The sequence below is a fragment of the Podarcis vaucheri genome (assembly GCF_965113315.1).
Source record: "Podarcis vaucheri genome assembly, chromosome: 2".
NCBI classification, from domain to species: Eukaryota; Metazoa; Chordata; class Lepidosauria; order Squamata; family Lacertidae; genus Podarcis; species Podarcis vaucheri.
Genome location: NC_138760.1, coordinates 79,346,181 through 79,373,046, shown reverse-complemented (window position 1 = coordinate 79,373,046; position 26,866 = coordinate 79,346,181). Strand labels below are relative to the sequence as shown.

At 42.5% G+C, this 26,866-nt stretch overlaps 1 protein-coding gene across 1 annotated transcript in view; it reads left to right on the top strand.

The window, feature by feature from the left end:
* Window positions 1-26,866, top strand: part of DNAH1 (dynein axonemal heavy chain 1) — a 115,085-nt gene that overhangs the window by 43,785 nt on the left and 44,434 nt on the right. The window contains exons 22-41 of the mRNA XM_082214625.1: window positions 2,088-2,252; window positions 2,395-2,516; window positions 2,901-3,006; window positions 4,611-4,790; window positions 5,984-6,124; window positions 7,094-7,257; window positions 8,080-8,193; window positions 11,364-11,552; window positions 12,207-12,312; window positions 16,292-16,405; window positions 17,448-17,597; window positions 18,149-18,235; window positions 18,830-19,016; window positions 20,801-20,892; window positions 21,458-21,612; window positions 22,840-23,017; window positions 23,648-23,842; window positions 24,787-24,906; window positions 25,362-25,520; window positions 25,799-25,903. Of these exons, the coding sequence (XP_082070751.1) occupies window positions 2,088-2,252; window positions 2,395-2,516; window positions 2,901-3,006; window positions 4,611-4,790; window positions 5,984-6,124; window positions 7,094-7,257; window positions 8,080-8,193; window positions 11,364-11,552; window positions 12,207-12,312; window positions 16,292-16,405; window positions 17,448-17,597; window positions 18,149-18,235; window positions 18,830-19,016; window positions 20,801-20,892; window positions 21,458-21,612; window positions 22,840-23,017; window positions 23,648-23,842; window positions 24,787-24,906; window positions 25,362-25,520; window positions 25,799-25,903 (2,829 nt within the window). The remainder of the gene's footprint in view (window positions 1-2,087; window positions 2,253-2,394; window positions 2,517-2,900; window positions 3,007-4,610; window positions 4,791-5,983; window positions 6,125-7,093; window positions 7,258-8,079; window positions 8,194-11,363; window positions 11,553-12,206; window positions 12,313-16,291; window positions 16,406-17,447; window positions 17,598-18,148; window positions 18,236-18,829; window positions 19,017-20,800; window positions 20,893-21,457; window positions 21,613-22,839; window positions 23,018-23,647; window positions 23,843-24,786; window positions 24,907-25,361; window positions 25,521-25,798; window positions 25,904-26,866) is intronic.

Below are 26,866 nucleotides of genomic sequence, written 5' to 3'. Positions count from 1 at the left end.
CCCCTATCACCACAGAAAGCCTTCTTTCAAACTGGCAATTATTAAGCAACACATCTCATGGATTCTATTTGTCACTAGGAGATCTCAAACCATCATATTAACATTGCTGTTTTAATGTTATTCCCACGCAAGTAAATACATAAAGCTCATTTTAAAAGTCCAGTAGTATTTCTTGTAGAAAAGGGACCTGAGTACTGTCATGTAGCTTCTTACTAGTATTATAGTGCATAAGAATTTAACAACATCTTGGCTTCAGTGGGATTTAAACAGCAAAAGTTCTGCAAAAGAATTGTAGCCAAAATCCCTTTATGATAGCTACAACTTTTGATATTTGTTGTCAGCTGTTGAAAGTACTATCATCATGAGTGGACATGTTGCAGTTATTGTTCAAATACTTGGCACACACACAAAATGGAGCTAAATTGCACCTTCCATTGGTTTTTGCATCTTTTTATGTTTTGCCGTGCTCTGTTGTAAATATTTGGATTTCATTCCAAATATTTTATGTAAATGTTGTAAGTTGAATATGCAACTCAGCTTTCTTCTTGCATGATATGTATCTGAAAAAAAATGCTTAACACCAAAATATGACTCCTTCCCTGTATGGCTTTGCAGTGTATGCATTACCACTGAGTTTCTGGAAGAGACGTTTACTAATACACCAGACCAGTTGTATCTGTCTTAAACACACTCACTAGGGTGAAAGTCTCTTTCAATATAGTCTCTTTGAATATAATGGGCTGGATTCAACTAAATAGTTATGCTAGCACAATGGGGCTTCCCTCCTCTCCTCTCATGCCCCCCGTCAGGCACAATTCTGTCTCCAATGCTAAATAGATTTTACATTGATGCTTATCAATATGAAGCTGTTGGGAGTGGTCCTTAGGTGTTATGGAGAATGGTGCCATCAGTACTCTGAGGGCATGCAGCTCCACATCTCCATGATATTTGAATCGGGAGAGGCTGTGCAAGTGCTAGATTGTTGCCTTAATGCAGTGGTGGACTGGATGACACCCAATAAAACTGAGTTTAAACCCTGGGAAGACGGAGTTTTTGTGTGGATGGTGGTTCCTGTGTCCAGAATATAGGCTACTTGCCTGTTCTGGGTGAAGCTGCACTCCCTCTAAAGGAGCCAAAATGTAGTGTGGAGGTACATCTGGATGCATCTTTCTCATTAGAGGCCCGAGTAACCTGCGGCTATGAGTGCCTTTTACTAGCTTCATCTGGTAGACCAGCAACAGCTGAAGTGGGATAACTCGGCCCCTGTAGTGCATGCTCTGTTAACCTTGAGAGTGGATTACAACAATGCCCTCTATGTGAGGCTGCTCTTGGGCCTGGTCTGGAAGCTCTAGCTTGTGTAGAATGCAGGAGCTAAACTACTGATGGAGGCAGATAGCCAACAGCATGTGACACCTCTGTACTGGCTGCCCATATGCTACTGGACTAGGTTCAAGGCTGTTGTGTTGATCTGCAAAGCCCTGAACAACTTTGGCTCAAGATACCATAAGGACCATCTGAGCCCTTATATCCCAGCTCAATCACTGAGATCATATAGAGTTAACCCCTGTGTAACCGAGGCCTGATTGGCCTCAACTAGACTTGAATCTGCCCAAGGATCATTCTGGAGAGTTACAGTTTTCTTTCTTTTTCATATTAGGACATTTACTGTGATACCAATGGAGCAGGCAATAGCTTGAATACTTCAGACTGCAAAGAAAATCCAGCTACTCTAATATTTGTAATATTAACATGTATAATTTGTAGACTCTTCCCCTAGAGATCTTCAATTTGAGCCCAGATGGAACCAATTCTTTTAGGTGGTAATCCTATACCAGGCACCCCCAAACTCAGCCCTCCAGATGTTTTGGGACTACAAATCCCATCATCCCTGACCACTGGTTCTGTTAGCTAGGGATGATGGGAGTTGTAGTCCCAAAACATCTGGAGGGCCGAGATTGGGGGTGCCTGCCCTATACTCATTTACTTGGGAGTCAGTTCAGTTTAATTCAGTGGGAATTAAATCTGAGTAAATATGTATTGGTGTGTCTATTGGTGTGCTTTTCCTGATGTGCATGCATTCCTGTCAGGATGTCTTGGAAGAATGGCTGACATGCCAGCGTTCCTGGTTGTATTTAGAGCCCATTTTCAGCTCGGAAGACATCAACAGACAATTGCCAGTGGAAAGCAAGCGCTACCAAACTATGGAGAGGTCATGGAAAAAAATCATGAAAAATGCTGATGAGAACAGAGAGGTGAGGTTATGTTAATGCTTGGCTACAAAACACAGAGTCTATTACATTTTTAAAAGTTGCTCATCTTTGCTTCTGTATGTTCCTGCAACTCATCTATTCAGGTGCCAGCAGAATTAACAGTTGTTGGTCATGCTGTTCCCAGGTGATTAATGTGTGTCCTGATCCCAGGCTGCTGGAAAAGCTGCGGGAATGTAATAAGCTTCTTGACCTGGTGCAGAAAGGTCTAAGTGAATACTTGGAGACCAAGAGAGGAGCTTTCCCAAGGTAATTCGGTTACTTGAGGCTGAACTTCAACAGTATGCAGCAAAGGGACAACAGGTCTTGGAGCCATTAATTTCTGCAGATCTACTCTGAGTAGGACTTGCATTTGATAAAATCCATATGTTAGAATTCAGGAAATGTCCAGGGGGAGAATATGGACCCTATGGTGTGTGTTTTTGAGGGTCTGGTGCACCCAGGTTCTTTCAGGGAGAAAATGGCCTCAGTCACCCAATACCAGCCACTAGCAAAGTGATTTTACTCTGAAGTAAGTGTTTTAGGATTATGGTCAAAGTTTTAAATATCATTTTCAGCATTTAATCTTGGAGTGCTTTCACTGGCAGAAAAGCTAGAAACCCGGAACAAAACACCAGTCTTCTTTCTTTGCAGATTTTACTTCCTTTCTGATGATGAGCTGTTAGAAATACTATCTCAGACCAAAGACCCCACAGCTGTGCAGCCTCATCTCCGCAAGTGTTTTGAGAATATTGCTCGGGTAAATAAAAGCCGTCCACTTTGGGGGTCCTGCTTATACTGTGAAGAGTCAGAGAGGAAGGGAGCGAACAGGTTCTGCTATGCTAGCATGATTATAGCAACAGCTGGTATTTAGCTAGATACATGAAAGAAGTCAGTTACAAGTCTGCATGCTTCAGTTTGCTGTGTGTGTGTGTGTGTGTGAGAGAGAGAGAGAGAGAGAGAGGGAGAGAGAGAGGGAGAGGAGAGAGAGTTTTCTCAGTGGATGATAGCCATGCAATCACCACAGGTTGCAAACTAGGTGCCCATCTCAGAGGAGACCACAAACTGAATTACACAAACAAAGGTGTAGCAATAGCAATGTAGTTTGTTTTGAGTTTGCCCACTGATTTTAGAAGGCTTAAAACAGACCCAGTTCTGTGCCAGTCTCTTCTTTTTGGTACCTATGCCCCTTCTTTTTCAGGCTGAATGAGATTAATAAGGAGGCATATTACCATACTGTGTCGTCTCTTCCTGGTAGATGTATAAGCACCTTTAACTAGCAAAGTGCTTATATGTTGAAATATATGCCTTTGTATATGAATCAACATCTAGTAAGTTAATGAACATTTGCAGAGTGAGCTTCAAGGGGTTTGAATTTAGGGTAGTGAAGTTGACTGTAATATACAGTGGTACCCCGCAAGACGAATGCCTTGCGAGACAAAAAACTCGCAAAACGAAAGGTTTTTTCGTTTTCGAGTTGCCTCGCAAGACGAATTTCCCTATGGGCTTGCTTCGCAAAACGAAGCTTGCCCCGGGGACAGCGGGTCTTCTCTTCTGAAGCAAGGGGCGGCGGGGAGATCGCTTATCCCCACCGCCCCTTGCTTCAAAAGAGGTCCGGGGGCAGCGGGAAGCGCTTCCCGCTGCCCCCGGACCTCTTTTGAAGCAAGGGGCTGCGGGGAGATCGCTTCTCCCGGTGCTCTGAAGCGGGGCGGGGGGGCGGGAAACCTTCCCCCACCGCCCCGCTTCGGAACGGTGCTCCGAAGCGGGGCGGGGGGGCGGGAACACCTTCCCCCACCGCCCCGCTTCGGAACGGTGCTCCGAAGCGGGGCGGGGGGGCGGGAACACCTTCTGAAGGCTGGCGGGGGGCAAAAGTCTTTGTCCCCCCTGCCTGCCTTCCCAGGGGCTTTTAAATCGCCCTGGACAGCGGAGAAGTCCTCCGCTGTCCCGGGGCGATTTTAAAATGCCACCCGCCAGCATTTTAAGATTGCCCGGACAGCGGAGAAGTCCTCCGCTGTCCCAGGGTTTTTAAAAATGCTGGGGGTGGGAAGAAAAGCCCTTGCCCCCCCCCCAGCCTTCAGAAGAGGTCCGGGGACAGACTGTCCCCGGACCTGGTCTGAAGGCGGTTTCCCTAGGAACGCATTAATTGATTTTCAATGCATTCCTATGGGAAACCGTGCATCGCAAGACGAAAAAACCGCAAGACGAAGAGACTTGCGGAACGAATTAATTTCGTCTTGCGAGGCACCACTGTATATATATTTGCTTTTGATCCCACACAACAGTGAATCTACAGCCTTGTGCAAAGTAGGGGATGGAGGGTAGTTCTCCTACTTGGCTTCTCATGTTGTGCTTCCTCTTCACTAGCTGCACTTTCAGGAAGATCTCCAAATTACACACATGTATTCTGCAGAAGGGGAAGAAGTAAAACTTTTCTCTCCCATTTATCCTACTGGCAATGTGGAAGACTGGTTGCTGGAAGTTGAGAGGATCATGAGGGCCAGTGTGCGGGACAACATTGAAAGGTCCATCAAGGTTTATCCAAAGGTAAGTGTCTTGCATAGAACTATGTAAATTTCACTTAAGAAATGGAACTTGTTTGTAGGTTTGGGATGCTTCATCTTAAAAACCAATGGACAGCAATCTCTGCTGACGGATCTTTGAAATATATTTCTAATAATCCTCTGGTTTTCCATCTGTATGCTTGGATCTTAATGGTGCATATAACTGCATTCCTACTTAGAATCATAGAATCATAGAGTTGGAAGAGACCACAAGGGCCATCGAGTCCAACCCCCTGCCAAGCAGGAAACACCATCAGAGCACTCCTGACATATGGTTGTCAAGCCTCTGCTTAAAGACCTCCAAAGAAGGAGACTCCACCACACTCCTTGGCAGCAAACTCCACTGTCAAACAGCTCTTACTGTCAGGAAGTTCTTCCTAATGTTTAGGTGGAATCTTCTTTCTTGTAGTTTGGATCCATTGCTCCGTGTCCGCTTCTCTGGAGCAGCAGAAAACAACCTTTCTCCCTCCTCTATGTGACATCCTGTGTCTTGTAGTCTTGTCTACTTTGGGATCAGCATTCTTTCATCATCTAGATTATTCTTGGAATGCATTATCCTGATAGGGATTGCAGAAGTGCAGTCAATAACCATTTTGTGTGGGGGTTCTGTTCCATGCCCCCATGTGGTGGCGGAGTGCATATAAGTGCCCCCTGTTCTGTTCTGCCCTGCCCCTGTTCCACCCCCGTTTTGCCCTTTTAGTGACCTTTTCGGATCATTTCCAGGTTCAACGCTGTGAGCACATGTGCAATCGCACATCAATCGGACTCATGTTCATCGGTTGTTGCCTGTAAGCCAAATGATTGGCACAGTAGGCAGTCTGTACCCTAACTTACGCATTGGATTTTTTAAACCCGGTGACAATATTTTGGAAACAATGGAATATGTAAGGCCAGGGCTTTTTTTCTGGAAAAAGAGGTGCCAGGATTTGGGAAGCTTCTGCTAAAGAGAATTCCATGGTTGATGGTGTCTTTTGTCTTACCTTGGCTCACATATGGAAAAACTCAAAAAGCAGCATAGCCGAGCTCAGAGGGTATAGCAGGGCATAGAGTAGGACAGGGTGATCTAGGGCTGGAACTTTGGTCAGAAGCAGCTACTATGCTTAAAACAGTGATGAAACGGGGGGGGGGGGGATTCTCCATTGTATTTAATATTAAGGCCATATGTTTTTAATAAAGACACGACGGACTACATGGGTCTTAGACTGGCCAGGCCAGGTGACCATTGCCGGATGTCAGACGTTCTGGACAAAAGAAGTGTCAGAGGCCCTGGAAGCTGGAGATTTGGCCACCAGGTTGTTTCCACAGCTAAGTGCTCAGGTAAAAATGTCACTTCATTGTGTAACTTACTCAGTTGCTTCTGCACTGAAACCCTGCTTTTTATATCACCTAGTTGGCCAAGGCTGGGGACCCCTTTTCAGCCTGATGGCAACATTTCTTTGTGGGGAACCTTCCAGGGGTTGCGTGTCAGTGGTGGGTGGGCCAGAAACTTGTCCTATGCATTAACTTCGCCCCCCCCAAGAGATCATGAAAAAGATGAGATCATAAAGACGAAGATCAAGACAGTGCCCACCAGCCCTTGCTTCACTGCTATCACAGAATTGTAGGGTTGGAAGGGACCCTGAGATTCATTCTAGTCCAACCTCCTGCAATGCAGGAATCTCAACTCAAGCAGCCATAACAGATGGCCATCCAATCTCTGCTTAAAAACCTTCGAGGAAGGAGAGTCCAATGCTTCTCGTGGGAGTCTGTTCCATTGCTGAACAGCTCTTACTGCCAGAAAGTCCTTCCTGGTGTTTAGTCAAAATCTCCCTTCTTGTAACTTGAACCCATTGGTTCGGGTCCTCCCCTCTGGAGCACAAGAAAACAAGCTTGTGGCAGCCCTTCAGATATTTGAAGATGGCCACCATACCTCCTCTCAGTCTCCTCATTAGCAGGCTAAACGTACCCAACTCCCTCAACCATTCCTCATAAGACTTGGTTTCCAGACACTTGATCACTTTGGTTGCCTTCCTCAGCACATGTTCCCGCTTGCCAATAACCTCCTTAAATTGTGGCACTCAGAACTAGACACAGTACTCCAAGTGGGGTCTGACCAAGGCAGTCTAGAGTGGTACTGCTTCTTCTCCTCCCTTCACAAAATGTAACTTGTGAGGAAGGCGGAGAAGTGGCTTTTCTTTTTCTCCAGTTTTCTTACACACTTCAGTACATTGCTAACTATAGAATGCCAAGTAGATACGAGATATTTCTCCAAGGCATGGCCTGACTTGTTATGCTTTCCTTGCACAGCTGAGCGACCTAGTAGCACTTGTGCGAGGGAAGCTGTCTCGGATGCAGCGGGGAGTGTTATCAGCTCTCATTGTGATTGAAGTTCATGCCAAGGATGTGGCAGCTAGACTTGTTGAGGAGAATGTCAGCAGTGAGAATGATTTCGAGTGGATTTCCCAGCTCAGGTGAGACATTTCCTAGAATCTGTTATCGCTGTTTTTGGGTAGTGAGACAGATCCCTGTCTTCAGCTACTGTGAGGTACATGAACTAGGCAGGGCACCCTGAAGCACACAGCCTTAGAGAAAGAATAATCACAAAGGTCTGAAAAGGATCGTCTGACTATTATTGTATCATTCTACTTAGGGGTTATTCCAACCCAACAACACTCCCTTCCAAAACAAATTCACATTATCTTTCTTCTCTTGTGCTTTGTGCTAGTTGCTGAAAGGTGTTCTACACTTAACCTTTTTTGTGGCTGTGGGAAATTTCTGTTAAATCTACTGTTTTTTTCTGCATAGATAACATTATTTTCTGCATACACTAACATTACTCATTAAATGTCCAGTTTTTCAATAATGACCGCTCCCCACATAAAATGGGGGGGCGCCTTTTGCATGGTCACGTGCAGCCCCTCAGATCCCAGTGCAGCTCCTGGTAGTTCAAGCTGGCTTCATCCTGCCCAGGCTGGATACCGGAGGTCTCCGCCTACCCCAATCCTGTCTGGGGAGGTGTTGCCAGGGGATTGGCCAGGTAAGGGGAGGGACCACCCTGCCCACACAACAGAAGGTGACTCTTGCCTGTGAAGCAGCAGTCAGTTCCAGAGCTTTTTCAATAATATGCAGGTGGAACATGCAACGTTATAAAAGAATATGATTGTTTAGCGTGAACAAAATACAACCAAATAAACAGGACTGCAGTGTTTAAACTGATGGTATAAGAAACCCTTTGTTAGCTCTTGCAATTCTCTTCCTATATCATTTTGCATTTAACTTTTCTTTAACATTAGGTACTACTGGACAAGAGATGATTTGTATATCCGGGCAGTGAACGCTGAATTTATCTATGGCTATGAATACTTGGGCAACAGTGGGCGCCTGGTGATTACACCTCTCACTGACAGGTATCATAACTTATTAGACTAAAAAACAACAACTTGTCTCCATAATCTTGAATGAATAAATCACTCTTTGAGAGCTGAATCAAGGGTCAACTCTGCCAGTGTAGCATCTGCATTGTGGGTTAATTGTAGTTTCTGAGTCATCTTCAAAGGTAGTCCCACATAGAGTACATTGCAGTACTCCAAGCAAGGCCAAGTAGCAAGAGTGTGCTCAGACAAAGCCCAAGACCTAACATGGAAGCTCCTAAAAACCAGATACATATGGAGTCAGTAGGAAACTGGGCCTAGCTTAGAGTCTGGGTGAGCAATAATCACTTTTGCATGTATTTCTGACACAGACTGTTCAGCAAACACTACACAGGGTGTATCTGCTTGACCTATGGTGACATAGAATCTACCGTATTTTTCGCCCTATAGGATGCACTTTTTCTCCTCCAAAAATGAAGGGGAAATGTGTGTGCGTCCTATGGGGCGAATGCAGGCTCCTTGGCTTCAGCGATAGCAATGCGAAACCTCCGAAGCCTGTGCTCCGGAGGCTTCGCGTTGCTTTCGCTGAAGCCAGGAGAGCCTGCTCTTTGAGGCTGGTGGTGGGGGAAAGCAGAGCTTCCCCCCACCGCCAGCCCCACAAGCTGGGTCGAAAAGCCCACAGGAGCCGCGTGCTCTTTAAAGGGTGCGCGGCTTCTGCGGGCTTTTCTATGAGGTGGGGGAATTCTTGGGGCTCTTGGGGGCTTTTCCCCAAGGAGGGAGAAGGGACTCAGTGGCCGTTTCAGTCCCTTCTCCCTCCTGGTCAAAAAGCCCGCAGGAGTCGCGCACGGCTCCTGTGGGCTTTTGCGGGAGGTGGGGGAATTCCGCCACCTCCCGCAAAAGCAGGGAGATGGTCTTGGAGTAGCGCACAGGCTGCGTGCAGCCTGTCCGCTGCTCCCAGAACTGGGGGGGGGATCATATTTTTTCCCCTTGATCCCCCCCCTGAAAACTAGGTGCGCCCTATGGGCCGGTGCGCCCTATAGGGCGAAAAATACGGTATATTATTCACACAGCTCTTGTGTCTGCATATGCCAAATATGGTGAAGTGTTTAGGAACAGATTCCACATGTGTCTTAGAGAAACTTTGTTTAAAGTGCATAACTTTCTTTTAAAAAGCTTTTTATTTAGTTGACCAATGCATGTATGCATGTGGTTGGTTGTTGTTGGTTTTTTTAAAAAAGTTGACAGTGTAGCACAGTGGTACCTCGGTTTAAGAACAGTCCTGTTTACAAATGATTAGGTTGACGAACTCCGCAAAACTGGAAGTAGTGACCCGGTTTGCGAACTTTACCTTGGTCTAAGAACGGAATCCAAACGGTGGAAGCGCACTGGCGGCGGGAGGCCTCATTAGGGAAAGTGTGCCTTGGTTTAAGAATGGTTTCGGTTTAAGAACAGACTTCCAGAATGGATTAAGTTTGTAAACCGAGGTACCACTGTAATCTGTTGCATGCATCGAAGATGGATTGCATTTCTGCAGGCTGAGCAAGGATATAGCCATTCAGTTCTCAATAATGGTAACAGAAGCAGTTTAATCAAGTGGTCCTCCATGGATAATATTGAATGATGGTTATTCATCATTAAACAGTATGGTTAAAGCAGCATATGATCTATGTCTTCTTTTTAAAAATTCTTATTCCTTTTGAGTACCATTATTGATTATTGATGCTTTAGCAGAGCAAGGGATGGGATAGCAAATGAATGTGTTGAAGTGCTAATATAATTGTTCTCAGGAGGTTTCAACCAGAGCTCACTTGTTCTAGATATTATTGATCATCATATTAAGGTCATAAAGCATATTTAGATCAGAAAACCTAGTGAGTCCCTTTAAAAATATTTTTCTTGCAGCATGTCATTTTGAAGTATTGAAATCCACCCCGGGTATACCTTTTATTGCAGAACAAACAGAGAAGTAGACTTAGGATGCAGTCCATCTAGTTTACTGTCACCTTCTTGGTGGTAAACAATCTTCCCAGTTTTCAGCCACTGGCTATATACAGGATTGTATTCAAGTACTGTAACTTTTATTTAGAATAGACTCATTGAAATTTATGAACCTAAGTTAGTCATGGTCATTAATTTATATAGGTCTGCTCTGGATAAAAGCTAGTTGTAAACAACCCACAGTTTTCTGTAGACCAAAAGCACCTGCAGCAATCAATCAATCAATCAATCAATCCTAAGAAAGCCAACTGAATCTTTAAAAGGGTGTGTACTTTTTAACCCTAGTCAGTGTTAAAGTGTTGCAGCCCTATGTGGTTTTTAAAACAAAACTTAGAGAAGCAGATAAATTACATTCCTCTGACATACCACACATATGTCACAATTTATTTCAGGACATTTCACACACACACCCAAGACACATTTGAATTGGGCTGGTTTACAACATAGCCAAAAAACTGTACAAGATTGCTCTTCATTACAGTTTTGGTTTGTTAGTTTTAAAAAGCTGTCTGTGGCTCAGTTTGCATTTAGCACTAAACCAGATCATGCCTTAGCACATATGCACAGGCTTCCAGGAGGAGAGGGAGGAGATTGTGACTGCTTTGCTCCTTCTCCAATCTCACTGTGACTCTGCTACTCTGGCAAAGTCAAGGTTTGCCTTAGCTTGTCATATGAACTCAGAGCTATGGTTTGTTTCTCTCCAGGCAAGCAAAGACCTGTAACCAATATGTGTTCTTGGTTTACAGCTCATAGTTTGTCTGGAGGAGACAAATCATGAGCCAAAAGGCTCCCCCAAATTCACCCATTTTTTTTTAATATTACATTAAAGAAAATACTGACCACTCCCATGGATCCTCTTCTGTGTTTTCAAAATGTTTTGTGATTCTCTCAAGATCCCCAAAATTTGTCCTTTTGTTGTTGTTGTTTTTTTAAAAAATTGGCCACATCCACTTTTATACTTTGGGCATGCCCACCATGAGATGTAGGCCCCAGAGGGTTTGCCTGAAAAAGGTGAGCCCACCCCTTTCATAGTGTTCTGATCTTCCCTCATAGTATACTATGATTTGATAATAAACTGCATTCTTCTTAATCTATTAACATAATGAGCTACTTGGTAATGTTTATAAATGAATAATAATTTTTTCATTGTGTGGCATTTGACTAGATGAACCCTTCCAGCCTTAAAATTATTTGATTCTTTCTGATAGATGCTACTTGACACTTACTGGAGCGTTGCACTTGAAATTCGGGGGCGCTCCTGCAGGACCAGCTGGAACAGGCAAAACAGAGACGACTAAAGATCTGGGGAAAGCTTTAGCTATCCAGACGGTTGTGTTTAATTGCTCTGATCAGCTTGATTTCATGGCAATGGGGAAATTCCTGAAAGGACTAGCCAGGTATTACAAAACAATGCCATATATGAATATGCTACACAGGGGGGTGGATCATAAGACGGCCACAAAATTATTGGTTTGGTGGACAATACATGAATCAGAATATTGTTGCATCCAATACATCCAAGCAGAGATGAGTCTATGAGAACCCAGAACAAGTAGCTAGCCTAGTGATTATTTCCCTTCTAGCAATCTCTATATATTGCCTGTTTGAGCATTCTGTAGAGATGTATTACTATATTTGGTTTGATAGAGTAAAAGAGAACCCAATAAACATTTAGATTGTGCTAATTTACATAGTTTAAAGTCCAGTCACCTTTGGAAGCTGGGCCCAATTTACATATTCTGACTGTCCCAAAGAGGACAGGTAAAATAGTTGCACATGAAGGTTGGTATTAAATGGTAGGCAATTTGCATAGATTAACTTGCCACCAGTAACAGCCAGCATGGTGAGACAGAGCTACTCTCCCAACACCAGCATCTCTGCAGCTTGCCTGGAAGGCATTGGGGTAGTAGCAGCCCCAACCTCACTGCCAGCCCACCTTCCCATCCCAGTGCTGTCTAGATTGGCATAATCTCTTCATGCCTTTTAAGACCAACTGATTTTTTGCTAGTAACTATTGGGTTCCTGATACTGTCTTTTCCTTATATGCTCAGTTCTGGAGCCTGGGCTTGCTTCGATGAGTTCAACCGCATTGACATTGAAGTGTTGTCTGTAGTTGCCCAGCAAATCACAACAATTCAGAAAGCTCAACAGCAGAGGGTAAGTTAAGGAAGTGAAGAGTGAAGGAATTTGGCTTCCTGAACCACACTTTTATTTCTCCAGTAGGTACTAGGACATCACCAAGTGGGATATCATTATGCTCCACTTCCTTGAAGGCAGAAAAAAATGCCACCACTCCTAAAGGCTTCCGTGTTGCCCCTCCTCTAGAGTGACACTTCATTTTTTCTGCCCTTGCTTGAAGCAGACCAAGCTGGTGCTCTTCTGACCTTTAATTGTTTGTTTGTGCATATAATTAGGTTGCTTTTCCCTTGTGTATGTGGTTCTTGGTTGTCTCCTGAAGTTTTTCTCCCCAGTGGGCTGTTTTTTTGTGGGGGTTTGAGTGATTTCTGAGATGCTATTTAAAGCTTGTTGTTTTTCCTGCCTACGTATTGGCAGATTTAGGGGGTTCTCCTCCTTTATATTGGCAGTACCATAATCATTTAATAGAATGCATATTTTAAATGTCAGATGATTTTACTTTTATTACTTTCTTTGACAGGTAGTCCTTTGGAGACCTTTTTTAATATGAATATTTTTCTAATAGAATATTGAACTGGAAAATTCTGCTTCCCTAATTAAGAGAAAAGGAAGCTTTCAAGGCTCCTGTTAGTCCCTTCTGCCACTTAACTGGCAGTTTGGTGTGGGAGTTTTGGGCGCTGCACAGGTTTTCATAGCATGGCAAAACCCTGCTACTACACAGAGGTTTGAATAGTTTTCACCTAGCTGAAGAAACTTCTTTTCAAAGTTAATTGGCTGGTTTCAATACATTCAGAAGGGTCGTTACTTGCATTCTCTGGTGCTTGTTATGTAAGCTGTTCTCTTCAGATTGTGGGCTACAGAGTAGGTATCTCTGTGCTGGTGTTCTAGTTCTGCCTCAAGTATGTTGGCATAAAAATATTATCCAGTGTTTGTTTTCTTTGCTGTTCAAGTAGAAATTTGTTGTTTAAGTAGGTGAACATATGACAAGCCTCAAGACAATTGTGGAGGCTCTCCAACATGGAACCCACTGGTGGGTTCTACTGTGATTCTTTTATTTATTTACGCAATTTATAGTCAGAGAGGCATAGCTAACTGGTTACAAAGACTTGAAGGCAGAAAAAAAAATCATTACTCCTAAAGGCTTTTGTGCTGCCCCTCCCCTGGAGTGATAGTTTGCCCTTCCAGCCAGACCATATAACAGACATCCTAGAAAGAAACTAATAGCATGACAGACTCCAGACACCAGGAGTAGCCATCCATAATATAAGAAATGTAAACAATGCCAGTGAAGGGTGGGCCTTGGTGATGTCCTAGTGCCTCCTTAGAAACACCTTTCAGGTCAATACCATAGGCACCATGACACCAGCAAATGACATGTTCCAAAGTTACCCCTAGGTATCCTAGGGTGGGAGCTGGCAAATTAATGATGAGGAAGAGACTTCCGGGTTAGCGCCATCGGCAATGGCGGAGTTCCTCTGACCGGGAGGAACCCGCTCCGTGAAAATCGGGTCTTGCCGCCGCGGCGAAGGCGGACACCCTTTTAAAAATCCCAGGCGGAGGAAGCCTGGGAACGTGGGATTTGGCTGACACCAGGAGCGCCTCCCCTACTCGCAGGGAAACCCTTTTTCGGGGATCCGAAGCGACGTGGGGTGAGCGGCGTGGTGTTTTGAATCGACTGCTACTTTTACGGAGTGAAGCCGCACAGCCGTTGCCGGAGAGCGCTGACTTTTTGCTGTGGACAATTGGATTCTAAACAAGTACTCATGAGTAAAACGGAAAATTGGATTAAGAAACATTTTAATTTGGCACTGAAGCGGGAAGGTTCTAAACAGGAAGTCCGCCTTCCACTTTTTGTAAATAGACTGAAGCAAAAATTTGCAAGCTAAAGTCCGGAAAGTCGCATATAAAGGACTAAATTTCCTTCAGTTATAACCATCAAAACCCCTCTTGGAAGCAGGAGAAAAGGGGGGAATTTTGATTGTTCAAGCCTGCAGGAGAGAGAGTAAAGAAAGATAAATTTCCAGCGTCTCAAACCTGGGAACGGGGTGTCAGAGACAGAAATTCTTGGGGAAGTTCATTGACTGTGAATGGAACGTCTTTTGACAGATAGTTAAAAAAAAGAGAAAGAAACTGATTCCAATGTTGCCTTTTCCAATCAAAAGATACAAAATATATGAAAAATGAAAGTAATTTTCCTTTGTTGGACCTGCTTTCAAAAGATGGATACAAATAGAAATTGTCTCCTCTAGAGGGAGCTTGTTAAATTGTTGCTGGAGTCAATCTGGGGATTTCACAGCTGCGAGATTAGGATCGTGAGACCAGACTCTGGCCTTGAATAAAAATGTGTTTAGAAGAAGTTTTGGGGCTTGCTTTTTGCAAGACAAGCGCTTTGTTGGAGCAGATGCATGAGAAGATGGATTTGATGACTGTTGCAGTCAAAAACTTTGGACAAACGGTGAATACCCATATAGAAACCATTCAGGAACCAACTCAGGAACTTGTTTTGACAGGGCAAGTGCAAGTGCAGAAGATAATGGAGGAGGTCGCTGTTGAACCTCAAGTAACACAAATGGAGAGACCCGAGGCCTTGCAGGAGCATAAGCCGCTGTTCTTGAAGATTCAATCTGGAGTGGGCCGGGGGGGGTCTGGAGTTGTGGGGGCTTTTAATTTTGGAGGGTCTTTGAAACATGCTTTTAAATACTTTTTGGACTACAGTGCTGAGTGTGGGGAATGGGCTGATCTGCTGAGGGAAGATGGAGATATTTTTGGGTCGGAGTCTCCCCGAGACCTATTCCTCAATGAGAAAGGAAAGAAACTAAGAAAAAGATCAACAGAAGACAAGGTAAAGTGCAGATATAAACAAGAAGAAGATCTGCAGAAGGGGCATGGAAGAGACTTAAGAGCCTCGGACACAAGAGCACCAGGTTGATGGACTAGATGGGATGGACAGTAAGGACTGACATAACCCGAGACCAGGAAGAAGAGACGTTGGATGAAGATTGGAAGAAAGTTTTTTTAAAAAAAATAATAATTGAGAATTAGTGTAAAACTAATGAGTATTAGGAAAAATGTTGGAATGAAACTATTTGGCTTTAGTAGAAATGATATAAGGAGTTATGTATAAATAAATATTAAGTTTTAAGCTTTAAGGTATTTTATGGTAAGATAAGGTTAAAATAAATTAAGGTAAATTGAATGACAGAACACAGTGAAAGATAGCAAGGATTTGCTGAGTGAATTAATATGTTAGACCGTTAAGATAAATTACTTAACAAAAATTGAGAAAGATGGAAAGAATTTGCTGAAACAATTAACTAAACTAGAATACAAAAAGGGAGGTGTGAGGAGGTCGAGGAAACAAGCAAATGAAAGATAAAGATATGGAGTATTGGATGTGTGTTTTTTATTGTATTGTTGTATTGGTTTTTCTGTTTTTTATTTTCCTTTTTTATGTATCGAAATGTATGTCTTGTTGAATTTTTTGTTGTTGTTTTTTCTTTTTTTCTGTAATTTCTAAATATCTTTTTAAAAAAAACACAAATTAATGATGAGGAATTAATTTCTGGAGGATATGCCTTCCAAATGCATCCTCCAAGGAAGCATGCAAGTCCATCTTATAACTCTCTATGAAAGAATTTGGAGTAGCCCAAGTTGCCACCTGACACACCTCTAGAAGAGATGCAGTGGATGCAAATGCAGCCAAAGCCACTGCAGGGTAGAATGAGCAACCGTGTCTTAGGGTGAACCAAGTTCAGGGAAGTGCAAATCTAAGGGAGGGATGTCATTGTGTGTCCAACTGAATTCTAAATGAATCTGGTCCTGTCTGCAAACCGATGAGTGGGTAGTGTGCATCTTTGGACCAGCCCAGTGAGGACATTTGACTGGATTTGTAGAGTTAGATTTATCTGTTTTGACACAAAAAGGATTTTGTTCCATCTGGAATTGAGGATATTTGCTTACCAGCAAGTTACTCACTATGATAATGTTTTACTGGGTCCAGGTAGATCGCTTCATGTTTGAAGGAGCTGAAATTGCACTGGTTCCATCTTGTGCAGTCTTCATCACAATGAACCCTGGCTATGCCGGACGCACTGAGCTACCAGATAACTTAAAGGTAACTAAACACTGCTGGACTTGGCCACACTCAGTACAAATATGAACAACTGTCTCTTACTTAACTATAATGCTATAAGATGACATCTACGTTCTGACTATCTTAGGATGCAGTTTTAAGGTTAGGGGAAGGGGCAGGAACAAAAGGCAGTTCAATGACCACATCCAAAAATGAGGCAATCTTGCAGTCCTTTGTCTATTTCCAGATTTAATTCCCACCTTCTGTACATTTCCCCTCTCTAATGGAGCAAGATAGTGGAGGGAGAGATTGAGTCAAGCTTAGAGGTATGTCTAAATTTGTCCCCAGTTTGGGGGTGTATCAGGGGACTAGGAAAGAGTTGGATCCTTCAAATCCCAGCTGTTTCCTGGTCTTCCTCAGGCACACCTCTTAATGTCTCCCAATATATCTCAATTTTGTCTATACTGACATTGCAGCTCAAACACTGGTTGGACCAGGGTGTTAGTGGCTTTGGCGTTGGGGGCAGGAGCTGACATCAGATCTTCCTCTCTGATGTTGGAGCTCTGTGTCTGACATTGGAGAGGAATATCTGATATATTCCGTCATATATAGAGGAATCCATCCTTTATTTGTAGGCATAAATGGGATGGGAGTATCCCAACCCCTAGAATGTATTGCTTTGAAGGGAGAAAATCTCTTCCAATTTCAAAGCATAGGTAAATTTGGTGAAAGAGATTTCATTCCACTCCCACAAAGTTAGGAAAATCACTTAAATTCACGTTGGCAAGGGAGACTGTTTTTGAATGCTACTAAGTCTGATCATGCAATAAGATGTTATATTATCCCCCAAATAGTTGGAAATGCCTCCTCAGAAATCTCGAACATTAAAAAAAGATCTCAGCTGCAACTGGCAAATTTCATAAATTCTGTCTTCTGTGTGCAATTATAAAGGGTTGCTGCCACTTGGGTTGATAACCTCTTTTGTGCAGATTGCTTTTAATTTGCTTACCATCAATAAGCACAGATTGCTAAGAGTGAATATATGTGGAGCCTTCCCTCTTCATGGTGACTGTATGCCTTCCAGGCTCTTTTTCGTCCTGTGGCTATGATGGTTCCAGATTACTCTATGATTGCTGAGATTTCTCTGTATTCATTTGGCTTCAATGAAGCCAAAGTTCTGGCAAAGAAGATCACTACCACCTTTAAATTGTCTTCTGAACAACTCAGTTCCCAGGTCAGTATTTTTGAGCCATCCAGCCTTCCTAGTGTAGGAGGAATCTTTAAAGTTCCATTAGAGTACATCCTGTATCTCAGAATTGTTGCTGATTCTGATATCTTGGAGCACCATATTCTCTTCTCACTTTCATTGCTATCTCCGTGGCTGTCCTTTATCCATTTTGATCCTCCTTAGCTCAAGTTTTTGTGCAATCATACCAATGTTATCGCTCATGCCCTGGTTTCGTTTTCAGTTGTTACCAAGGAATTGCTTTATGAGGACAGAAGAACTAAAGAGGATTGCTGCAGTATCGAATACCCTTCTTCATAACAGTACTCTCTGCCTCTCTACTCTTTGTCTTTTACCTTTGTTCAGAATGAAAGTATTTAAGCCTAGGCCTAGCTATGTAAAGATTCTCCCTCTTTTTGTTTTCTTAGGAAAGAGGCTGGGCTGCAAGTAGAGAAGGAGATTGGCAGATTGTTCCCTTCTCTTGTCTAACTGATTAGATGCTTGCCATTCCATTTCAGTGCCTATTTCCACTATTGTCATTTCCCATATCTCTGCTGCAGGATCACTATGACTTTGGAATGAGAGCTGTGAAGACAGTCATTTCAGCGGCTGGCAATCTCAAAAGAGAAAATCCAACAATGGACGAGGCAAGTTCAAGTAGTCCCACTTCAAATGGCTCCATATGCAGTGTTGCATGAGGATGACTAGAATAGTTAAGAGCCACTTTGCTGGTTACATTCTGGACATGTGTTGCTCATCTGGTGGGGCAGAGTGTTGGGAATAACTTCCCAGCAGGGGCATAGAACATCATGTTGGTGAAGGCTGTGCTAAGACTAAACTTTGTTTAAAATTTTGTTCTGCTCTGTCTGTACCTAATCTACAAAGATTTGTACGCTAAAATGTGCAACAATTCCATTTGGGGCTCGATCTTGTAACTTTTATTTAGCTTATTTTGATTTTTTCATTAAAAAATTAAGATTGTTGATAACATTCTTTCAGCAACCTCAGTGAAACTCCACCACCACCACCACGTTTTTTCATCTTAGCTGAAGATGTCTGGAACAAGAAAAGTAAACACAATTGAAAAGAACAGTCCTAATTGCAATCATCTGTCTGTCAAAGTACAAAGATTAGTAGCTCTGTAGAATAATCAAGATTTCAGAGTGTGGCAATTAAAGGCTGGGCATGGAGATCCAAGAAAAGAGGATGAATCTTTACTAATATACTTTTCTTGCTTGCAGGAGCTGATTTGCCTAAGGGCCATCAAGGATGTCAATGTTCCTAAATTCCTGCAGGATGACCTGAAGCTTTTCAATGGTATAATTTCTGATCTGTTTCCCAAGATCAAAGAGGAACCTATTGACTATGGCATCCTGGAGGAAGCAATTCACAGATACTGTCTTAAAGACAACTTGAAAGATGTTGATGGTAAGTGAAAAAGTAACACACTGCTTCTGTGGAGTTTTCTTGTGAACTTTGGAAATTTGGCACCACAGCAGTGGATTATAATTTGTTCTTCAGCAATCGTAGTGCACAGATCATTATATGAGGATGGGTTTTTAAGTGCCTGGATGGAACCTATCTGGGAATCCCATGTTCTTCACCTCAAGTTGTGTGGAAGAGAGGCAGGATACAAATGCCATAATTAAATAACAGAGCAATGCTTTACTTGTCTGTTCAGAATTAAGTCCCACTGGGTTCAGTGGAGCTTACTCCAAAGTAAGTGGATATAGGATTGCAGCCTCAATAAATAAATTTGTCTTTCCATTCATTTTTAACCTCTGCTCTGATGTTGTTCTCAGAGCATTAAAAATGGAAATTAAGTAGATCAGGCCCAAAAATTCTTAAAGCAAAATATTCACAGCAGCGAGGAAAATGTCATTTGTTTATTTTTAAAGCATCTGTATACCACTTAACATTTTAAATTCTTACCAGGAAAAGTACAAACCCCAAATCTATGCTCATTTTGTTCCCAATTGCATTTGTTATCTAGATTTTTTGGTGTGTGTGTTTTTACTGTTTTCTAACACTCTGGCAGAATACTGTACAATCTAAGTAGGACGGTAAACTTGGAATAATAATAATAATAATAATAATAATAATAATAATTTATACCCCGCCCATCTGGTTGAGTTTCCCCAGCCACTCTGGGTGGCTCCCAATCAGTGTTAAAAACAGTAAGTAAAGGTAAAGGTACCCCTGCCCGAACGGGCCAGTCTTGACAGACTCTGGGGTTTGTGCGCCCATCTCACTCAAGAGGCCGGGGGCCAGCGCTGTCCGGAGACACTTCCGGGTCACGTGGCCAGCGTGACAAAGCTGCATCTGGCGAGCCAGCGCAGCACACGGAACGCCGTTTACCTTCCCGCTGGTAAGCGGTACCTATTTATCTACTTGCACCCGGGGGTGCTTTCGAACTGCTAGGTTGGCAGGCGCTGGGACCGAGCAGCGGGAGCGCACCCCGCCGCGGGGATTCGAACCGCCGACCTTTCGATCGGCAAGCCCTAGGCGCTGAGGCTTTTACCCACAGCGCCACCCGCGTTCAGTGTTAAAAACAGTACAGCGTTACATATTAAAAACTTCCCTGAACAGGGCTGCCTTAAGATGTCTTCTGAATATCAGGTAATTATTTATCTCTTTGACATCTGATGGGAGGGTGTTCCACAGGGCGGGCGCCACTACCGAGAAGGCCCTCTGTCTCGTTCCCTGTAGCCTGGAACTTAGTGTATATTTAATATTTATTATTATTTTTCATTCTGCTACATGCTTTAACCTAAAATAGCTCCTGGAGCAAAGAATATTTAAAACAACAATAATAAAAATGAACAAAGCTTTAGAACATTAAAATTAGATCAAATAATAATTCCAAGTTCAGTCTAAAATACCAGGCAGATAAAATGGTTTTTCACCTAATGCCAAGAAGGGAGAGAATTACAAAGTTGGTGTGCCGTAAGTGAAAATGTGCTTTTATTTACATGTATACTATATCACTCTCTGGATTCTAAAATGTGTGATAGCTATGAAAGGATTGAGTGAGTAAGAGTAGCATTGTAGGCTGTGCTGACATCTTTCTCAAGATAGCTAAGGAACAAACTGGTGTGTGCCTTCAATGGTGCTTTGGGGGCTTATAGCATCCACACAGTTTCGTATCCATAGACCTGCAGGCCTGTGAAAGCAACTGTGAGGCATTCCCATTCTGGATCTTTTTCTTCCAGGGTTTGTGATGAAGTGCATCCAGCTATATGAAACTACTGTGGTACGTCATGGTCTCATGCTGGTGGGGCCCACAGGCTCAGGAAAAACTAAGGTAAGAACTGCCAGAGATGCCTGGTGTTGCTGTCAACAGATGAAAGGGAAATAGCACTAAGATGGTTTGTCCAGCACTTACACCATAGGAGGAGCATTTCCAGCCTTTGTGCTTGGCTTAATGTTGTTCGAGATACTGTTCTGAGACAGAAAAATCCCTTCTTGCCAAGTACAGTAGCAGCCTGCATAGAAGAGCTTTGAAATAAGAACACTAGGATTAAAACTGATATACTGATCTTATGTGTACTCTGGAAGAGCCTCATTAAGGCAAGCATGGGTGACTTTGAGCCTGCACAGCTTTGCTGGGATTTCTGCAGTGCGATGTTTGCAGTTATTGCATCAACTTTCCAAAAGAATGAAGGCCATTCCCTCCTCTGTTTTTGTGATCAGTGCTTGTCTTTTATAATCCTCTTTTCTTAACCATGTCAAACCCTTGGGCAAAGTCCTTTGTTACTACTTTGCATTCTTCATTATTGTAGATTCATGGTGAGTCTGAATTGTCTTTCTTTTCAGCCTTCAAATAGATGCCATGATGTTTTATTCCCTTGCACTCTTTCTGTCTTCAGTGTTACAAAGTTTTGGCAGCTGCAATGACGTCTTTGAAAGGTCGGCCTTCAGTCAGTGGTGGAAACTATGAAGCCGTCAATTATTTTATATTGAATCCCAAATCTATTACAATGGGCCAGCTGTATGGAGAGTTTGACTTGTTGACTCATGAATGGTAAAAGATAAAAACTGTCCTTATCTGTCCTAGATGGCTTCTGGTCTGCTCGTGTCCCTTTTTTAGGAATTATAAGCTCTCTATAAACTGAAATTTAAGAAAGCTCCTCTTTTGTTAGGCATAACTTTAACTAATGCCCATATGTTTTGATTGTACTTTTCTATGGCCTAAGAAAATCCATAACACTAAATGGATAACTGGCTGGCTCATACACTTTTTTTTGAGCTTTCTACGTTGGGTTTTTGCTGATGAGCCTGTGTAAGTAACATGAAAGAGATATTCAAGGCATTAAAAGCTAATGAGAACTGGACACTAAACATGCATCCGCACCTGCAAATGTGTCCTCTCATTCATTAATCATTGGAGTTGTTATTTTTATTCTGATGGCCTCTACACAAGGAAGGCAGAACTATTTAAGGAGATTTTTCTTCCCTTCCCTTAAACTTGGCCATCTCACCACACTCTGGGTAAAAGGTTTAGAGATGAACTGATGGAGACTGGTTCTATGGATCACTACAATCACATATCCATCTTCAGGAGTGAAGTAATATAGATGGCCATAAAAACACAGCCCATGGAAAAACTCCACTATAATACTGTTTTTCTGTTTGCTATGTCAAGTACATACATCAATACTGTATGCGTGTATGCCAAGTAAATGTTCTGCAGACTTGGGCTGAAGTGCATATTTATGAAACCTGTTTCCATAGCATATTACGGTTAAGTGTGGTGACTTATTTACAATACTGTTTTTGCTCAGTGTTCTTTCCAGCTGGGCCTCTGAGGGTTTTATTTTCTTTTGATCTTGTAAAAAGAAGACCATGCATATACTAAGTGTATGGATAAACAAAAATGAGCAATAATTATAGCAGTTTTACACTGATAACAATTATTGATTGATAGAGATAAAATGTTGGACTGCCTCCAGAGATAAAACATTTGAGCTACATCCAGAAGCAATTGATACCTTTGCATTTCTGGCAATGAATAATTACATGCATTGACACTTCATTTGCTCTGATCAAAATAATCAAATAGGAAACTTTTTTTAAAAAAAGGCAGATTCTGCTTTATTGATCTTCAAAACAGCAGAAGCCTGCATATGTGATGTGGAGAGAGAAGTTTGGGTTCACAGATGTGATGCTGTCATAAATTGTACTGGGCATTGCTAGATGGAAGTGTGCAACTATTTGGTTGACTCCTGTATATCTCCTCCCCACCTCATAGGACAGATGGGATTCTTCCTGCTCTTATCCGAGTGGGAGCCATAGCTACTGATCAAAAAAAGAAATGGTACATGTTTGATGGTCCAGTTGATGCTGTTTGGATTGAAAATATGAACACTGTGCTGGATGATAACAAGAAGTTGTGTCTTAGCTCTGGTGAAATCATTAAACTAACAGAGGTATCTTTCTCTTTCCTCCTTTTCGTTTCCTGGTATCTACACACACAATCATTTGTAAATGTATAGTCTGCTTTTCTCTGAGAAAGAGGAATATTTGGTTGAAATGTAGACATTTGATTTTAGCAGGCCCAAATTACTGTACAATGGTGCCCCGCAAGACGAATGCCTCGCAAGACGGAAAACTCACTAGACGAAAGAGTTTTCTGTTTTGGAGGTGCTTCGCAAAACGAATTTCCTATGGGCTTGCTTCGCAAGACGACAATGTCTTGCGAGTTCCTGCTGGGTTCCCCCCCCTTCTTCTAAGCCACTAAGCCGCTTATCAGCTGATCCGATCAGCAGATAAGCCGCTAATAGCGCTAATCCGCTAATCCGTCAATGGGCTTGCTTCGCAAGACGAAAAAACCGCTAGACGAAGAGAATCACAGAATGGATTCTTTTCGTCTTGCGAGGCACCACTGTATTTGGAACACAATTCTAGTATTTATGCTGGATACAGCTGACCAGCACTGTGATTTCACTAATACATAATCCCACTTAATGAAGGATTGGAGTTTTAGGATCCTCTCCACACTATGTACCTTTTGTGAAAAGCTGTGGGAAACAGTTTTGCTCCTTTCCTCTCATTTCCAGGCAATGACTATGATGTTTGAAGTGCAAGATTTAGCTGTTGCTTCCCCTGCCACTGTTTCCCGGTGTGGCATGGTATACCTGGAACCCAGCATTTTGGGATTACAGCCCTTCACTGAGTGCTGGCTGAAGAGAATCCCAGACATTATGAAGCCATTCACTGAAGCCCTTGACTCGCTTTTCAGCAGATTCCTAGAGGTGAACCATTACAATATTCCTATATTTTGATTCAGTGTAGAATCTGTAAGTCAGCCTAGCCTTTAGCCAAACAAGGGGATATGAACCTATCAAGTTTGCTTTTATTAGTTTTGGGGCAGCTGGTGAACACAGTTTATTAGATGACAGGAACTTCACCTGTGCGGTACAAGAGTTATAATCTTCCAAAATGCCAATTTATTGTTATTTGGCTTGCAGTGGGAAAGTTCTCTGTGAATTGAACCCTGTCTCTTTTGCTTCCAAGTTTAGCAACCGGATTGCTTTTAAGATTTTACAGTTGTGTATTCATGGTGATTTGTTTTTTTAATGGCATTTTCTCACTTTAGGTTTTTGTGGCTCTTGCTTTCATTACTTTGTGAAGTGATTTGTTAAAATGGCATTGGCTGGTTAGCTCATTTTCATGTCTCCTGGTCACTTTTTCCTCCATATTAACAATCAACAGGTTAAGACTAATAACAGTATTCGCTCAATGGCCAAACTAAAGTTTCTCTGGTGCTTTTCCTTCCTATATGGTGTTGCCTCAGAAGTACATATAGTTTTGAATCCCCAGCCTTGCCATATCAAGTGTGCCCTTGCAGAATGGGAGAAATTCAGTATAGAACTAAGTGGGGCATATACGTTCATGGAAAAATGTCCACTTGTGCAATAAGACTTTCAGCGCTGTCTTCATGTAAACCTGTGTGGGTTTTCTCCCAACCCTCCAGAGCAGAATTAGGGGTGCAGGGAACATTCTGGGGGAGGAGAGTCCCATTGTGTGAATGGACCTCATTCTGTGCACACAACTTCGCTGAGTTTTAATTATTGGTTTTCTGTGTTTTTATTGATTCTAGTTTTTATTTGTAAGCCGCCTTGAGTCCCATCAGAGGAAAAAAGGCCGGAAAAGCATAACAACAATATTTAACTCTTGATCTTCTGAACCCTTTCAGGACTCTATCAGATTTGTCCGAAGTTCAGTGAAGGAAATAATTGCCTCTACAGATGCTAACCTGACAATGAGTCTTCTCAAGTTGTTGGACTGTTTCTTTCAACCCTTCATTCCCGTTGAGGTAGGGCTGGTGTAGCTGTTGATGCTCAGGGTCCTACCAGGCTAAAGTAGAATGGACAACTGGGTCCAATTGAACAGATGGACGTGGAAATAAGTTCTAGATTTATTGATAACAAACAGAGGAATTAGCAGACAGAAATGTACTTAAGCTTTGATATTGTTTACTGCGTTATCATTTGTGAATATCTCTTTGATAGGGTCTGATAACTAAAACTTAGATGCTAAACCACTTTGGGGTTAATGCTGTGACAGTTGGAATGAATTTGTTCATCAGGGACTTCATGCACCAACTGGGTTACAATAGATTTCTTTGTCCATAGAGACTGGAGCTACTTTCAGAAAAGGCCTCCAAAATACATGTAGGGAATTTAGAGAGATTTTGCAGATAATCTAAGGTTTTACTTTGTCGCTAATTAACTTGTTCTGCTTCGTTTGTACTGCTAATTGAATCTTCAGGGAATGAAAAGAATCCCTCCAGAGAAAACAGCCCGTATTGGCGAACTGATTGAACCGTGGTTCATATTTGCTTTGCTCTGGAGTGTGGGTGCGACTGGGGATGCCCAAAGCCGAGTGGCCTTCAGTGTTTGGTTAAGGAACAAGATGGCAGACGAGAAGGCAAGTTGATGGAAATGGCATCTGCTCCTAAAGGCAGCTATGGGGCTCCTGTATTTCCAGAATTTGTGTGAGTTCCTTGTTTCTGCTGTCTCACAGATTAACACTGCCTGCCTTGCTTCTGAATCATTATTTTGGGAGATACAGGAAAATATAGCAACTTTACCTAAATAAACAGGATGGAATCACTCTGAAGTTGTTTCCACACGCTACATTCTTTATATTAGTCTCTTCTGAAGTAAAGCTAGCGGTGATGTTCACTGCCTGTTTTCTTCCCACAGATTGAATTATTGTTCCCAGAAAATGGCTTGGTCTATGACTATAAACTGAACGATGCTGGAATTAGCAGCATTGAGGAAGAAGAAGATGAAGAGTTTGTTAACATGGTAAATGAATTTCTCATCGGGGGATTCAGATATCCCACCCCTTGAAAACATGCAGGAGGGGCCACATGAGCTAAACTTTGACCCGGTCGGCATCCCCCACTTGAATGAGGGAGCTTTATCTGTTACATCAGTGCATGCATAGACGTACACAGTAGCCAAATGTACAGATGTTGGAGGGGTGTGGCCACCAAGGACATTGGCAGGACCAGGACTAACCTTCTTGGGCCTGCAGCCCTCCTCACTCTATAGAATCATAGAACTGTAGAGTTGGAAGGGACCACAAGGGTCATCTACTCCACCCCCCTGCAATGCAGGAATATTTTGCCCCAACATGGGGCTCAAACCCACAACCCTGAGATTAAGAATCTCATGTTCTAAGGATGGAGCTAGTGTTATTTTTCCTCCCCAGCCCCTTTCTTCTTTTGGAGGAGGCAAATGAGAGAGGACATTCTGACTGTTTGTGGGGGGAGGGTTGGCAAAATGATTTAGGTAATTTAGAGGGGGATAAGGGCTTAAGGGTAACCTACTCTTTTTCTTGTCCTCTCCCCCACCCCCACTAAATGCATCTTGTCACAACACTAGCATCATTTCTATTTTTTTATTTCTATTAATTTTATAACCATACAGCACAGCATACACATCAAGCATAGTAACATTATTAAATATTGATACATTATTAAGTTTTGTTTTAATCATTGACTTCACCGTACAAAAGAATCATAATTTTAATGCAAGAACAGAATAAATATAATACAATCTTGCACATTTTGTATTGTAACAGCAGTGAAACAGTATTAAATAATTCTGAGCATCATTTTTAAAGTAAAGAGAAAAGTCCTTGTGCCATTGCCACCAGAGTAATCACCTTTAAGCAACTCCTACCCCTCAGCATTGAAATCCTCGCCTGCCTCTGTTCCTAACTCTCTTTCGGCATTTAGGAAAATGGTGGTTGGGGGAGGGGAT